This window comes from Urocitellus parryii, chromosome 2, assembly GCF_045843805.1.
Source record: "Urocitellus parryii isolate mUroPar1 chromosome 2, mUroPar1.hap1, whole genome shotgun sequence".
NCBI classification, from domain to species: domain Eukaryota; kingdom Metazoa; phylum Chordata; class Mammalia; order Rodentia; family Sciuridae; genus Urocitellus; species Urocitellus parryii.
This window is the reverse complement of record NC_135532.1, coordinates 91,470,369-91,487,811: the sequence shown is the minus strand read 5'-3', so window position 1 is coordinate 91,487,811 and position 17,443 is coordinate 91,470,369. Positions and strand designations below refer to the sequence as shown.

Below are 17,443 nucleotides of genomic sequence, written 5' to 3'. Positions count from 1 at the left end.
CTCTAATGATCCTTCCTTAACCATTACCCACCTGTATGAGGGCCTTTTCTACTGGTGTTTCAAAAACCACCCAAACACCCATGACCCCCAGGACCTGGATCTTAAAATGTTCTGGGTACAGGGCAGTTTATATCTCACTCGTGCCTCTCACTACACTAACAGAGAGCTCAGGCAGCTTTCTGGTTTGGGTGTTAACTCCTCTGATACAGGTTCTCATTTGAGGATGAAGCTGTATGGGCAGCTAATTTCATTCCAATGTGTGATAACCTCCCCCTTGCACTGAGCACCCAGCACAAATTGATTTGACCTTGTGTGGCAGGGTTAGGGTTATCAGTGGTTTGAGGACCCCCCCACAAATAAGTGACCCCATGTTGAGCTTAAGCCTGTTACTGCTCTGCTCTTGGTCCCTGCGTAGGCAGCTTGGGGCCTCTGGGTGGAGCTGTCTGGGCAGTCATACATGGATAAGCACAAGACTGACAAGATACCATCTCTTTCCTAATCTTTCCTGATTGGCTCCTTAGGGCTACCTGAGGTGGGAGTACTAGTACTAGAGTAAAGCTGAGATAGCTGCTCCATTCCACAATCCATAACCTCCTCCTGAGATAAGATTTTGTCCTCTGTCTCCAGCAGTCTTTCCAGGGAGGGGGAACTAAATTTTCCTCTTTTCTGACAGGTTGTAAAGTGGAATCCATATTCCTAAATGTGGCAGCTGTGAACACACACCGGGACAGGCCTCAGGTAGTACTGGAGTCACTGCTGGGATGGCAGGCATGTTGCCCAGAGGTGTTGAGACTCTAAATCTTTAAGGCCAGCTTGGGTGCCTGCCAGAAGGAGCTCAAATCTTTTGCCAAGGCTGTTTTCTGCCCAGATAGTTCCCCTGTCCTTGGGTGGGGCTGTGTCTTGGTTAGCTGCTCTAGGGGTAGGGGAATCCCTGGGGCTGGGCCACCATGTCAGTAAGCACCTGAATTTGGGTATGGTTGACTGCCAGTTCTTGAGAAGTCACACAGCTCCCAGTAGCCCCACCATAGAGGTCTGAGACAAAGAGGAGCAAGTGGAGATTTTTGTATCTTCTACCAGCCCAGGCCTTGTGTGAGCATCATTTCTGACTAAAGTGCCTTTGAACATAAGAACAGTATCATGTTTTGTTGGGGAAGATGCTGAGGAGCCTAGCTGTAGGCAGAACACTGCTTCCAGAAGGACAGCTCACTACCTCTGTTCCCCAAGGGCCTTGTTCATGGTGGTGAAGCTCCTCTAAGTGCTGCCCAGTACCAGTTTCAGTGACTATGTGGGGGTCCTTTCATAGTAGCCAAGGAGAGGACCCCTCCCTTCCCTTCTGGAGTCCACTGCACCAGGAAGACTTCTGTGGCCTTAGTCATATCTGTTGCCATTCATGGTAGCACATACATGGACTAGGGTCTTTGCTGAGGTGCCCCTGCTCACCTTCAGCTCCTTAGTCTTGAACGCTGCAGAGATAGTAATGTGTCCTATTCCTTCCCAACGTTGCTTTCCACAACCAGGACCAGTCACCATGCAGGCCTCTTTTCTCTTTGCTCTGGGAATCTTTGTCTTGACCAAGTTTGAACCAGGCTGTCTAGCACCCACAGGTCACAGGGGAAGGCATTCTTTTTTTTTTTTTTTTTTTAATTTTTTGTTTTAATTAGTCACACATGACAGTAGAATGCACTTATATACTTTGATATATCATACATAGATGAGATATGATTTCTCATTTTTCTGAGTGTACATATTGTAGAATCACATTGGTTATACAGTCACATGCATACATAAAGTAATGTCTGTTTCGTTCTACTATCTTTCTTATCCCCACATCCCCTGCCAAGGGAAGGCATATTCTACCAGGCATCCTTTTCACTGAGGAAAGCTCAGGTGGTGTTGGGCCCCCAGCACTGATAGGGTAATGGTGAGTGAGGTCCCTGGATCTGGCAGCCTTTGGGGCCCATGGCCATGCTCTGGCTGATAGTCTGACAGTCTCAGGATGCATACTTATGAAAAAGAGTTACTATTGTTGGCCATAGGTTTCCAGACAGTTCCCTTTCAGGGAGATAGGATCCTATAGTTTCCTGGCTCATCTTTGGGGTTGAGATATAGTGGGAATGGGGGCCCTCAGGAAACCTACCTCAAGGTTAGAAATATACCTGCCCCTACAATTCCAGTGGCTGGTCTGTGAGCCCATGGTATAGGTCAAGGGGGCTATGTCTCTTTCCCTGTGGATCTGAGCATCACATTGCACAAGGCTGCAAATCAAATCATTGGTGACCTGCTCCTTCAGGTGATAGTTATCACGACCCTCAGGTGGGAGGAGGGGCACAAGAATAGGGCTTATGTAGGATAGCCTCGTAGAACTGAGGGGAGTCTGAGGACTCCTGTTCTCAGCAGGTCAAAGATGGGTTCTATAGTTTAGTAGGGGCCATCTATAGTTGAAAGCTTCAGGGGACTGTGCTCCAGCCCTGAAAGAGCAGACCAGGCTGTAGACTAGGAGATGTTCATGGACTTCTGGGGCCATGTCTGACACCTGTGCTCTGACAGAGCCAGGAGGGAGGCACCCCCTAGGAGCTTAACTCCCTCCCTGTCCCCACTAATGAGGACTCAGGCTCTAAGCCAAGGGTTCCTCTATACGTGACCCAACCCTGAGACAGGAGTTAACCTTGCTTTGTCTAACCTGTAGGTCCTTGTAACTGAAAGCCTTGCTTTGACCTGCCTATAATAGAGCAATGAGCTGAGTGACATTCCCCACCCAACCTTTGCCCTATTGTCTGAGCACCCATTGTGTGTCAGGAAGCTTGTGACTACATTCTTAGGGAAGCTAAGGGTCTAGAGTCCTGTGGCTGAGTCTCCTGAGATGAGAATGTATACCTGTCCCATCTGGCCACATGAAGGAAAGCAGGCAGTAGGTTTCCTATCTATCCTGCTGCAGGATGAATGTTCTGTGTTTTTATTGTGCAGAATGTAGACATCTCTCGGCCTCCAGAGGAAGCCCTTGTCACAGTCCCGGCTCACCAGTGACCATTTCTCATCCACTGCAACCCCTGGGCAGGCATTGAACTCTGCAGAAGATCTGTGTATGTGACAGTCACCATGCAGAAATACTCTCAAAGCAATGTATGGCTGGCAGCACCCAGAGTCCCTGCCCAGCTCACCTGCCTCCTTGTTGATAGTCTGTAACAGGGTGGGCGTGGCTGCTAACCTGCTGCTAAGAATCACTGGACTAGACTATGCCACGTCGGTGGACTGAGGCTGCCCAGCAGCTGGTCTCTTTGTTGCAGCTTTCAGGTGGTTACTCTCCAAAGGCCAGATGGCTTTGTGAAGTGTATATCCCTAAATGTGAAGCAGAAAGTCTCATTGAGATGTTGTCACTGTGGCCCAATTGTCTGGGGCTGACCAAGTGACACCCTGTAGGACCTTTACTACCTGCTCTGTGGCCTCTTGCTGAGCCAGTGGCCAGGTCTTCATGGGTCCCTGAGCATCTGCTGCCTCAGGTGAGCGGATCCTTCCCATCCAGGAATTGAAGAGAAGAAGACACTGACCAGGTCCTTGGGTCCATATCACTCATATTTGTGGACACTCCTGAAAGCAACACACTGTTTTAGCATCTTGTGATGCTGTAGAAACATGTCGGACGAAGAGTATTTGTGACCACCCCTTCCTAACTGTGCATACACTGGAATATGGGCAAGCTGGTGGCCAAAGCCACCCCTTCCCACAGGTCATAGTGCAACCATGTAAAGACTGGGTAGTTGTACAAGTTACCTTTCTGGTGCATACACCGAAGTGCTCAAGGGGAGGGCCGAGTCTCCCCTTCCCTGGCTATGTCCACCGGTAGCCAGGGACGAGGTTGCCTCTTGCCTGTTGCAGCTTCTGTCCACACAGGAATGTATATTGGTGGCAGAAACATGCATTTGCCATAAATCGTTCAGAAAAACTTGTGGTCCTATAAAATCTGTCCTGATGTTTGTTGACCTCTACCTGTGAGATTGAGGAAGGGAGAGGACAGAGGTAGCCCCTGGCCAAGAGAGAATTTCTCCAATTGCATCACAACTTTGATTCATGTGCATATGAGCCTGGTGAAAATAGCTTTACAAAGTCTGACATCTGTCATGGCCCTGAGTTGTTCTGGGTCCAGGCAGTGGTTTCTGCATCCTTTTTATAGCTGGCCAACAGCCCAGCCAGTCAGGTTGTGGGTCAGGACTGGAAAGTGTCTGGAAGGACTAGTTGTCAGATGCCACACGTGGGCATTGGTGAAGCCATGCTCCTGGATTCCCAAGCCCATTTTGTATCTGGAATCTTTCCATGCCTGTGCCTGGCTAGAGCAGCCTATCTTTTCCAGCCCCCTTAACTTTGCAGCCTGTCAGTACCACCTGTCCCTGAGAGGAGCCACTTTCCCTGTCCCTGGCCAGTGGTCTCTCATCCTTGTGTGCTGTAGCATCTTTGAATAAATACAGGTAGAGAGATTTCTGGGATAGGATCCTTCTGGAATCATTACCTATTGGACCACCAAACCCCAACCTGAAGCCAGAGGTCCAAACCACTGCCTTTGAAACATGGAGACTGAAGCCTTTGCTTCTGTGTCCCTTGAAGTTTTGGTGACTTTTGACACCTCCTGAAAACACTTATTAGCTATAGCAGATCCCTTTGGCCAGTGGCTGTGCATTTACATTTCAATGTCACCTGAGGCAAGACCACTGAAGCCTTGGTTCTCCCCATATAGAGAAGAGGCAGGAGCTGCTGGACATGGATGTATTTCAAGGACTAGGGATAGGGCAGAAGGAAGTCTGGGGTCAGGGCATGTGCAAGGATGAGCCCTCTCCCTCAACATTGTCCTGGAGAAGCCTCTGCATAGGCAGCCACAAGCCTGGTTGGCTGCCAGGTAGCTGGGATGGTTGATGTGTCCAAGTTGCAAATGTTTTCCTGCTTTCCTGAGAATGGATGGTATTGAATCTCAGCTACAAATCACACTGTGTCCAGCATTCATTGCAATAAATACCTTTTAAAACATGATAATTTAAGATTGTATTTTGTAGCCAGTTCTCTGCTTTTGAGGTATTCTCTCTGACAGTTCTGTACATGCCCCATATAGAGATCTTTCTTTTTCAATCTGAGTGGGGACCCTTGGTTCAACTCCCACTCCCTGGGGACACCCCTCACTGGAGAGGAATTATGTTGCCTTGGACTGAGCCCCGAGCTACACTCATGGACATGCTGGAGGCCCTCCTTAAAGGGTACCTACCTGGCTCCCTTCAGGGGCCCCTGGGTTCATGAACTGATTTTATCTAGAAAGTTGATGAGGGATCCTCTTTATTGCAGTCAAGATTCTGTTAGCTGAGCCACAGGTTCTGTCATGTAAGTAGAACTCTGCTGGCTTTTCATCTAGTTTTGTTCTGGGGGCCTGATGATTAGTTTCCTACTGTGAAAGATCCTGGCAATTCTGACCTTTCAAATTACCTACAAGCCCTACATGTCCTACATGTCATGGTCTCTGCACCTCTTTCTTCTGGCAGCTCAACACTGCTTAACCATTGTTACTTAGCATTCTGTTATCTAAATTGAAATCTAAGAGCCTCTCCCCCTGCTTTTTTGGGAATACTGGGGATTGAACTGAGGGGCACTCGACCACTGAGCCACATCCCCAGCCCTATTTAGTATTTTATTTAGAGACAGGGTCTCACTGAGTTTGCTTTTGCTGAGGCTGGCTTTGAACTCGCCATCCCACTGTCTCAATCTCCTGAGCTGCTGGGATTACAGGCCTGCGCCACCATGCCATCCCGCCCGCCCCCTTTTGTGTGTGTTTGGTACCAGAGATTGAACCCAGGTGTACCGTATCACTGAGCTACATCTCTAGCCCCATTTATATTTTATTTTGACGTAAGGTCTCACGAAATTGCCCAGGCTTCTTGAACTTTCTGTGGTTTCAGTCATTCAGTTTATTGCACTTTGCTATAGTAGTCTAACAAGTTTTCAAAGATGCTCGCCTCAGCAATGAATTTTCCATGGCCTCCGTGAAGAGAGTATTTTCTGGGCCTTTTCTAGGAATTCTGGAAAAAGGTGAGTTGTTCATGATAAAATTTCAGTCCCAACATTTATTTTGAATGAATGACTAGATCTTAAGCACTACATGTACTAGGAAGCTCTGGGCATCTGCTATGGTTTGGATATGGCTTGGCTGTGTCCCCAAGCATTCATGTGATGAAAGCTTGGTCTTCAATGTGTCAATGCTGGGAGGCAGAGGACCTTTAAGAGGTAGACTTCAAACACAGGCCTGGAATTCAAGAGAGTGGGGAGGCTGAGGCAGGAAGATTGTAAATTTGAGCAAACCTTGGCAATATAGTGAGACCCTGTTTCAAAATTTAAAAAAGGGCACTGAGCACAGTGGTACATGCGTATAATTCCAGTGACTCAGGAAGCTGAGGCAGGAGGATTGCAAATTCGAACGAGTATTAGCAATTTAGGGAGGCCCTAAGCAACTTGGCAAGACTCTTGTCTCAAAATAAACAATAAAAAAGGGCTGAGATATGGCTCAGTGGTTAAGTACCCCTAGGTTCAATCCCAAGTACCCCACCCCCTACCACCAAATAAATAAATAAATAAATTTCTGAGCTAAATAAACCTGTTTTATAGCTGAGTGATATAGAGTGCATGCTTAATATGTGTCAGGCCCTGGGTTTAATCCACAGCACCAAAAAATAAAAAATGAACCTCTGTTTTTAAGCCTCAGGTATTTTGTTAGAGCAATGGAAAATGGACTTATACAGTATCTCACTGCATTTAGTGAGATCCAGCTTTCATTCAGCTAACCAAACAGGTATGTAGAACAATCCCCAACAACTTGAGCTAGCACAGTGAACCCCAAGTTTCTGTTAAGTGTACCCATATTGATAAATGTAGCTCAATCTAAACTTGTTCTTTTTGGTCTAGGACTTCCATGTCACACATTTCTTCATATTTTGGCCAATATAAAGTAACAATGTGTTATAATTCTTTTGATGTATAAGCTATCCCTCTGGGTTTGGCTCATGTAATAGAGTCTCCCAGACATGCTCAGATCCATCTCTAGTTTAAGGCATAAGGGACACTAAGAAATTGGGAGGAAGGAACATAAGAATCGTTGACTCCCTTTTGCAAAGCCACATTCCCTCATATCTTTCTAGGACACCTTACTTCAGTGGGCAAGGAAAGTACCAAAAAAACTGGGGGTTAGTGGTGATCTGAATTTTTTGTGTATCTTCATTACACTTAATTAATTAATTCAGCACATTTATTAAGTGCCTACCAAGTGCACTTGGGAATACAGGAGTAAGCACAATGGGTAAATTCCCTGCTGCCTCCAGATAGATGACATTCTAGTGGGGAGAGACACAGTAAACAAATAAGCAAAAGATGTAGCATATTAGAGGGTACCAAAGCCTTGGATTAGGTTATGGAGCATTGCACAGCCACTAGTTAGTTCATAGAAGAGGCTGGGGTGGCTTGGGAAGAACAAAGAAAAGGAGGAAGACTAAGTCTGAGAAGTTATGGAGAGCAGATTATGTTGAACCCTAGATAAAGGAGGACCAGTTCTTTTTGGTCTAGGACTTCAATCTCAGGGTCTTGGAAAGAGTGACTTGACTTGATAAACATTTGAAAATGATCTTTCCTCTGGCTGCTACTGAGTTATGAATATACTTTTTTTTTTTTTTAAATACTGGGTATTGAACTCAGCGGAACTCAACCACTGAGCCACATCTCCAACCCTATTTTGTATTTTATTTAGAGACAGGGTCTTACTGAGTTGCTTAGCACCTTGCTTTTGCTGAATCTTTCTTTGAACTTGTGATCCTCTGCCTCAGCCTCCTGAGCTGCTGGGGAGAATACATTTTAATGGAGCGAGGACACTTGGGTGGAACCTGCTGCAATAATTCAGATGAAAGACAATGATGCTTCTGGTGGAGCTACTGAGAAGTGGTCAGATTCTGCATCTATTTTTTTATTTTTTGGTGCTGGGACTGAACTCAGGGTCTTATGTATACTAGCATACCAAGCATGAGTTTTACCACTGAGCTGTGCCTCCAGCATCACCCACCCCCATATGTACACATTTTTTTTTTTTTTTTGGTACTAGCAATTGAACCCAGGGGCATTTAACCACTGAGCTATATCCCCAGTCCTTTTTATTTTTTAATTTGAGACAGTGTCTCACCAAATTGCTGATGGTCTTGCTAAATTTCTGAGACTAGCCTCAAACTTGGGACCTCCTGTCTCAGCATCTGGAGTTGCTGGAATTATAGGCATGTGCTACCATACCCAGCTTCTATATATATACTTCAGTATATATGTGTGGGAATTGAACCCAAGGCAAGCACTCTACCACTGAGCCGTTGTGCTACACTCATAGTCCTTTTGCATGTATTTTGAAGGTAGAACCAAGATTGCTGACAGTTTGGAGGAAGGCATATGAGAAACATATGCCAAGGGGTGGAAGTACCACCTGTGTACATGGAAGCTTGTGGGAGATGTGGGTCAGTAGTTCAGCCAAAGGTGGTTTAGATGAAATGCCAGTTGGATATCCAAGTGATGTTGACAGGATGATTGCAGCTTCAAGTCTGGTGTTAAAAAGCCTGGGGCTTCAGGTAAGAAATGGCCTCATGGGTGTGTAGATCATATTTGCCTAGCAAGTGAGAGGTCCTGGGTTCAAACCTCAGCACCAAAAAAAAAAAAAAAAAGAAAGAAAATTTAGGCTGTGAATTCAATCAGTATTTTAATCTGGAAACCATAGAATCAGTCCTGGGATTAAATTATAATAATTAGTGCCTTGACATAGAAGCAACCGCTTAACACTACAATCCTGGATTTCTTAGCTCATCATGCTAGTCTTTTTTTTTTTAAATCTTTAATATCTTAATTTTATTTATTTCTATGCGGTGCTAAGGATCAAATCCAGTGCCTCACACATGCTGGGTGAGCACTCTACCACGGTGCTACAATCCCAGACCCTCTTCATGCTATTCTAAGGCCTTGTTATAGTTTAGATATTAGATGTCCCCCCAAAGCTCATGTGTGAGATAATGCATGAAAGTTTAGAGGTGAAATGATTGGGTTATAAGAAAGAATCTTAACCTAATCAGTTCATTAATCCAGTGATAAGGATTAAATGGGTGGTAACTGTAGGTAGGTTGGGTGTGGCTGGAGGAAGTAGGTCAATGGGGGTGTGCCCTCGGGTTTATATTTTGTGCATGGGAAGGGGAGTTCTCTGCTTCCTGGCCCCATGTCTTCAACTGCTTTCCTCTGCCACCCACTTCCACCATGATGGTCTGTCTCACCTCAAGCTCCAAGCAATGGAGCCAGCCTTCTATGGACTGAGAACTCTGAAACTATGAGTCCTCAAATAAACTTTTCCTACTCTAATTGTTCTTGTCAGGTCTTTTGGTCACAGCAGCAAAAAAAGCTGACTAAAACACTTGTCTTCAATATGTTCAGGCCTCCTCTGGTGTCGTTTTTTCAATATCAATGTGTGCAAGGAGAAGGTAGCTCACCAACAGCCAATTCTGTTTCTGACAGCAACTTGAGCATCCAATAATTTAATTCAATTCTTATATTAACTCTTGGAGTTAGCACAAACCCCACAGGTTAAGGGCTTAGTCCCTCAAGTCTGCCCACCCACTTACAGTACCAGTCAGAAGTCCAGGGGGGCCATACTTCTTAGTGACTGGCTATAAATCTAGAGTTCCAACAACCCACTCCAGAATGTTAGAAATACCAGAGTGCTGCAAGGACTCAAACTCGTGCTTGGAAGTGGCTTGGCAAGGCAAACTTTACTTCTACAGAAGGGTATGTTACTGAACAGTGTGACAAGCAAGCTCACTTGGGTGTGCAGTCTGCCTGTTTTATTCTTTTTAGTTCTATATGACAGTAGAGTATATTTTGACTTATCACATATACATTCTTTTTTTCTTTTTGTACCAGGGATTGAACTCAGGAGTTCTTAACCATTGAGCCATATCCCCAGACCTTTTTAATATTTTATTTAGGGACAGAGTCTCACCGAGTTGCTTAGGGCCTTGCTAAATTGATGAAGCTGGCTTTGAACTCAGCCCCCCGAGCTGCTGGATTACAGCCATGTGCCACCATGCCTGGCTAAATCTGTCTGTTTTTAATCCCTAAACCTGCACTGCCCCTTTCTCTGATAGGAGGGGCTCACGGTTACAATCTACACGATTGGTTAATTTTAAAATTGGAAAGGGAAAAGAAGGACTATAGTTAAAATGGTTATGATTGGATATAGGTTGGGAAGCTCAAAATGGTTATGATTGGATCTTACATCCAAATTAAGGCCAAATACTATATTCTAAAAATGGACCATTGGACTTTCTATTTCTCACAACAGATTTTATGATTCATTAGAATGATTCATAGAACTCAGGAAAGCACTTTACTTCTATTTTATTAATTCATTGTAAAGAACATAAAAAAGTACACCTGAGTGTTTTTTTTGTTGTTGTTGTTGTTGTTATTCTTTTGTTTTCTTTCTTTTATTTTCTGGAGATTGAACCCAGGACTTCGGGCAAAGCATGAGCTCTACCACTGAGCTACACCTCCACCCAGGAATAGCCAGTTAAACAAAAAATATGAAAGACTAGCTATCATTTTGGACTGAGTTTTTTGTTCTAGGCCCCAGTAGACTAGACCAAAATGGGGTCGCTTATGTAATGTGCCACATAATCATACTGAAATATATGTTTGTTTTTCAAGTGCTGAGGATCAAATCCAAAATCTCATGAATGCTAGCTAACTCTCTACCACTGAGCTATGTATAATTCAGCCCCAAACAAACTATAAGGAAGCAGACAAATCCTAAAGTAGACCATTCTTTTCTTGAAAACAGGGGGTTTCAGTGCACCTGAGTGGGCATATTAAAGAAGTCCACCCAAGGACTGGGGGTATAACAGTGGTAGAGCACTTGCCTGGCATATCTGAGGCCCTGGGTTGATTGCCCACACTGCCAAAAAAAAAATTAACAAAATGCTTTTAACTCTTACAATAGTAAACTGATATTTATCAGTCATCTTTTATCTTTTGTTGTGTTTCTTTGTTCCCATTTTACAAATCCCACCATTCTGCCATTGCCCAGTGGGAGCTCTCATTCTATTTTATAGGATGGAAAGCTAATTAGATCTATAACTAAGTTCATTATAATTTTGTCTTTTGACAAGCCAAATGGAAGCATGCATAAGGGGAGAGGGCATAGAGCTTCCATGCCCTCTCTAAGCACACTTTCTTCCCAGAACATAAGTGTGTCTGCCACACCACAAACCCCACTGTTAGAGTTGTTTTGGGAGGTGTCATTACAATGGCATGATTGATTCATTGATTGGCTATGGCAAATTGAACTCTAGTTCTAGCCCCTTCTCTTCCTGGAGTTTGGAACTGAAATTCCAGCCCTCTGGAACCCATGCTGATTTGGTTTTTCTGGTCACTAGCCTGCAATCTGAAGCTCAGTGTGCCCCCTCTCTTCCCCTTTATTCATTAGCAAAGGAAAAACAGTAAGTGTCAAAGGCTGTAGGAGCCGGAAGCTGGGAACTAATGTTAGGTAGTAGTTCAGGGAAACCAAGATGGCAGAGGCAGGGTACAAGAAAAATGCCACTGGAAGACAAGACAGGGAGATGAGTCATTATGTCCCTGTTTACCATGACTACTCCTGCCCATGATAACTCCTGCCACAGGATCAGAATTCTAAAATAACCAATGGGGGTACAGTAGGCAGTATTCTAATTAGGTTTTTTTTTTTTTTTAAGAGAGAGGAGAGGGGGAGACAGAGAGAGAGAGAGAGTTTATTTATTTATTTATTTATTTTAGTTCTCGGCGGACACAACATCCTTGTTGGTATGTGGTGCTGAGGATCGAACCCGGGCCGCACGCATGCCAGGCGAGCGCGCTACCGCTTGAGCCACATCCCCAGCCCTCTAATTAGGTTTTCTAAAGTAACCAATGGGGGAAAATTGGACACCGTTCTAGTCAGGTATTATGAGGTAACCAGTGGGCCCAACTGGAGTAAGTTCTTCAATGTGGTCCATACAGGGAAGAGATTGCCTCACAGTCCAGCATATAAAAACAGACCTCGGGGCTGGAGATGTGGCTCAAGCGGTAGCGCGCTCTCCTGGCATGCGTGCGACCCGGGTTCGATCCTCAGCACCACATACCAACAAAGATGTTGTGTCTGCCGAGAACTAAAAAATAAATGTTAAAAAAAAAAAAAAGATGTTGTGTCCGCCGAGAACTAAAAAATAAATATTAAAAAAAAAAAAAAAAAAAAACAGACCTCGGGACCTTGACCCTCTCTTGCTTGGCTCACTTTGCTCTACCTTATGGAGTGCCACTTCCACCTTCATCTTCAATAAATCTGTACTTTGCCTGTTACATCTGTGTGTCTTGCTCAATTCTTTGTTCGGGACATCAAGGACATGGACCCCAACTGGACACCCCAGTGATTAAACTAAGACCAGATACTTTTTCATTATATACACCAGTAGTGGTGGCTTTACTAGCCCCATTTTCTCTGCTTGCATGTGTTGCCAGAGCCTGACTCTCTAACCTGGCTACATTTTCACCATCTTTAGCTCCCACCTGGCAGATTATCAGTCTGGACACCCCCATTTTCCTGGCACCTCTACCATTCTTGGTTAGAACTTTTTATCAGCTGGAGGAAACTACCTCTGCCCAATAGACTCATGAAAAGGAATTTGTATATCTCTGAAAGTCACCAAGGGGATCAGAGAGCAAGGTTCTGAGGCCATACAGCATTATCTCCAGCCCAAATCACAGTTCTGGATTAGCCTGGTGAGCATGTCACTGCTGTCACCACCAGGGGCATGCAGGGACCTTTGTAACTAAGTCTTCACTATAGGCCCAGAGTTGTGTGCTGCTGCCATGACTGCTGTGGTTCCCCCCTGTAGCAAGGGCTCCTTTAATTGGGGATTTAAAGGAGGATGCAGTCATTGTCCTGACTGACTCCATTTTCCTCCTCTAACCTCTTCTTAATCTCTAAGTCATTTCTCCTCAGTGTATCTCAGGTTCCAAGAACAATAAGTTTTGCAGGCAGATCACTTCATGATGGGAACTCAATTGCCACCTCAAGCAATAATGATTTCATGGGTGCCATCAGAACCTTGCAAAACTGGACCTGCTTGAAGATCAACTAGACCACAGTTTGACCAAGACTGCTTGACTACTCCTGCCCCCTGCCCTCGTTCTTCTCCTATATAATCCTGGAGCTAGTGTCAGTATCCTGAAGATTGGGCTTAGGATGCTAGTCCTCCTGTTCCTTCCAAGACGGCCATACTGAATAAATTCTTGCTTCAACCATCTTTTTCTCTCTGATCAGACTCTCAAGGCAGCTGATGGTCTGTTGGGACTCCAGAGTCAGGCTTCTTAACATAGATTCTGATAACACCACTAAAGCAGAATCTATTGTCTTACTGTTGGTCACCAGCATCCCCATCAGACTACAGGGAGAGTATGTCTGATTGACTGGGATTAGGGCAAAAGCTCTTGCCTTGGGCAAAGGAAGCTGGGAGAGTGAGTGTTTGGCATGTCCATTGTCTGAAGTGGAAGAAAGGGGACCAGGTACTTGGTAAGAGGAATTTCAAGGACCCTTTAGTGCTCTGCTTTAGCAGGCATCATTCCTGGCCCTGAGGACCAGTCTTGGGACCAGATATGGATAGGTGGCATCCATATCTGGTTACTCCCACCTTATAAGACACTGAGCTTTCTGAACATAATTGGGAGTTGTTTTGACCTGCTAGCCCCAAGAGAATTCCCATTTACAAACTGCAACCTACGTCCCAGCATGAAACGGTTGTGTGGGAAAACACCCATGAGCTACATGAGGGGTCTTTACTTGGTACCGAGCCATGAAGACTTAGGTTTTTCCTTGGGAACCCTCCCAGCTTCCCTGTGTGTATCAGACCGTTCAAGGGGTAAGATGTCTGTCTTCCCTGTACTAGTGAGACAACTCTCATAGCTCTAGAGTTGGGCGTAACCCATTGGGGAACTGGTCAGCCCACCCCCTACCTTATTTGGCAAAAAGACATTCCATCAAAAACCTTTGATGTTCCCCCCATATAAATAAAGCAAGCATGGGCTCCAGCTCTCCCTCTCTCCAGTGTGGAAGCTCGATCCCTAAGATTGAAGACCCATCCTGCCCCTGCTTTTCAAAATTACTTCCCATGTACTGTGGGTTTTTTTTCACTGTTTTCTTCTTTTAGTTTTTATTCCGCAGCCAGCCTACTCCACAAAGAGGGACCCCAATTCCACCGCCTGCGCGGGGGACAGTTGTTCTTATCAAGCTGGGTATTTGAGGAGAGTTTACTAAAACTGCTGTTTCCAGAGCTGCAAATCAGTTGGAGAACCACCTATGCCTGGAGAAACACCTGGGTCTGGCATCGAGGAGGGCCCTCTCCGTTCTTAGGCCTGTAGGGGCAAGGCAGGAAGAGTGACTGAAATATGGTGGGACCCTCTCCCCATGTTCAACCTCCAGTTTCGACTCCTATAATTTTGGGGGGTGGAGATCAGGGTCTGGGGATAAGGGTTAGTAGGGGTGTGTGACAACCCACAAGAGATGAAGCAAAGAACAAATAGCCCTCCCTATAAATGCACTCTCCTTCTATCCTTCCACCTCTTGCTGCTACCTTGGATAACTTCTACCTTCACTACCTTCTTTTTTTTTTTTTTTTTTTTAAAGAGAGAGTGAGAGAGGAGAGAGAGAGGAGAGAGAGAGAGAGAGAGAGAGAGAGAGAGAGAGAGAGAGAGAATTTTTAATATTTATTTTTTAGTTCTCAGCAGACACAACATCTTTGTTGGTATGTGGTGCTGAGGATCGAACCCGGGTCGCACGCATGCCAGGTGAGTGCGCTACCGCTTGAGCCACATCCTCAGCCCATACCTTCACTACCTTCTATTGACTTAGCCCAATAAGAACCAGGGACAGGGCAAGGCATGGTGGCTCACGCCTGTAATCTCAGCAAACTCTGGAGGCTGAGACAGGAGGATTACAAGTTCAAAGCCAGCCTCAGAAAATTAGCAAGGCCCTAAGCAACTCAGCAAGACTCTGTCTCAAAATAAAAAGGACTGATGTGCCTGAGGTTTAGCTCAGCACCACATAAAAATAAAATAAAGGTGTCCATCTAAAATAAAAATATTTTTTAAAAAGGGTTGGGGATATGGTTCAGTGATTAAGCACTCTTGGGATGATCAATCTCCAGTACCCAAACAAACAAACCAGGGACTGGACACCTGTTGGGATGAAAGGGGTACTGGGAAGAGGCCTCATAAGAAAGGCTGTTTATGGGGTACAGACCTCACTGCACTGGTTCCTGGCTGCCCCCAGTCCTTCTGCCTTGTTACTATGGCTGGCATTTTTATGCTAAGCTGGTCTAGCTGGTCTGGGTTCTCACATTATGTGTCCTTGCATAGATTTTTGTCTCTGCAATCTTTGACAACCCACATTTGGCACAACATGTTTGATTTCTGCCTTGGAGGGGCCACTTTCCCCCAGACCACTAGTGGATATGACTTGTATACCTGACCTACCTAATGTCCACACATGCGGGCACATGCCTGTCAGAGATATTGTTGCAATTTCTAAGCCTCTGTGGTACTCTTGGCCTCCACCATGTCCTGTCCAAGCACAGTCCTGACTGAGTCCTAGAGCAATGGGTAACTATGAAGGTCTCACATGGGCTGTCTGTGAGCTGTGAGCAGATGAGGGAGTATGGGGGATCCTAATACTGACAACGTCAGGAGGGTAAGGCTAGGTGAGAGGCCCCTGGAGGATTTGGGAGTGGACAGTAGCTCAGAGACACCAAAGGTAGGTGATGGGAAGTGAGAATGGACCTAGGAGCTTGGCTGAAAACCAAGTTTGTGGACAGGGCAGAATGGAACAAGCAATCCCTGGGAAGACAGAAATAATCCCTGGGGAGGCATATCTGGGGCATAGAACAGGGATCAAGGAGGATGGTGGGAGGCTCTCTTACTCTCCTCCCCCCCCCCCCCCCCCCCCGCCTCTCTCCCCACTCTCTCCCCTCCCTCTCTTTCTCTCTCTCTCCTCCCTTCTTCTCTGCGACTGGCCGCTATGGTCCTGCTAATAAAATCTCAGACAGGTAAACGGTTGTTTTGGCTTGTTGAGTTTACGGAGCTTTTCCATCGTCCTTTACATTGGTACCGAAATCCTGGACGGGGATTCCCGTCACTCAAGGCAGAACCCGGTTCCCAAACTCCGAGCTCAAATGTTCCTGTCGTAGTCCACTCCTCTGATGGCCTGCCTGACATCCACGACCGGCCTGCAGATTGCTCCTCTTCAGGGATTACCAGCTACTTGCCAACGAGCAGACAACATGAACATCTAGTCATCCCAAGAAACCTCCATCAAGTGCTAAAAGATGAAGATACTGAATGACAACTCCACCGAAGGCCCATCTCTACCCCACCATGCCAAAAAGAAATAAGCCCTTGGTTTTCAGCTTTATATGTTCTAGTCTGCCTTCTCCTGGGCATAGGCTTTTTCTACCAGCCCTACAGACTGGACATACCGGCACCTCCAATCCCTGTGAATGTCTGAACTTCGAATGGTGCACCTCCAATCCATGAAGTGGTGTGAACTCTCAGCCAATGAAGAAGTAACAGCCCACTAGCCTTGCTCCTCCCCATCCTGTGTTAAGCCCATAAATATCAATACTCTGGTAGTGTTCGTTCTCTGACTCTTGCTCTCTTACTCTCCTCTCTCTCTCCCCTCCTCTCTCTCCCCCCTCCTCTCTCTCCCCCCTCCTCTCTCTCTCCCCCCTCCTCTCTCCCTCTCTCTCTCTCCCTCTCTCTCTCTCTCTCTCTCTCTCTCCCTCTCTCTCCTCCCTTCTCCTCTGTGACTGGCCGCTGCGGTCCTGCTAATAAAATCTCAGACAGGTAAAAAAAAAAAGAGGATGGTGGGAAAAGGTGAATGTGGAGGGGAACAGGTGGTCATACTTTAGGGGAAGGGGAATCTGGGCTTCATTTAGCTTTGGAGAGTAAAACTCAGAAGGCAGAGGTAGGATGAGGCTGTGTCAGGAAGGATGTGGTTCAGATTTCTCATTAAGCCCCTCAGAGAGAGATCTTGCCTGGAGATAGTCATATCCCTGCCCCCAACATGTGTGCTGAGCCCTTCTCAGCCAGGTGGTATTGGGGATTTGTTGGAACCACAGGACTTCCTCTCCCTATTCTAACTCCCAAGCCTGGGAAACTGTGCTGGAGCCATCCCAATTTGTCCCTTCAGATCCCATCTTTGTTCACAGCAATGCCCCTACCTCCAGATAAGATAGGTGGCACACAGAGAGTACACATTGGCTCAGGTCTCTGTTAGTGTATGTTTCATGCCTTCTGCCTTGAGTACAATGACTGGCTGTGACAGATACAGGGTGGGGACAGGTCA

The 17,443-nt window shown here is 45.9% G+C and overlaps 1 protein-coding gene across 4 annotated transcripts in view; it reads left to right on the top strand.

The window, feature by feature from the left end:
• Positions 1-5,020, top strand: part of Pfkfb4 (6-phosphofructo-2-kinase/fructose-2,6-biphosphatase 4) — a 41,957-nt gene extending 36,937 nt beyond the window's left edge. For 3 of the 4 annotated variants that reach the window (XM_026383872.2, XM_026383873.2, XM_026383871.2), the window contains 2 exons: positions 674-738; positions 2,965-5,020. In XM_026383872.2, the coding sequence (XP_026239657.1) occupies positions 674-738; positions 2,965-3,024 (125 nt within the window). In that variant the 3' untranslated portion in view covers positions 3,025-5,020. The remainder of the gene's footprint in view (positions 1-673; positions 739-2,964) is intronic. The other variant, XM_026383874.2, reaches the window with a different exon arrangement.
• Positions 5,021-17,443: the final 12,423 nt, after the last annotated feature.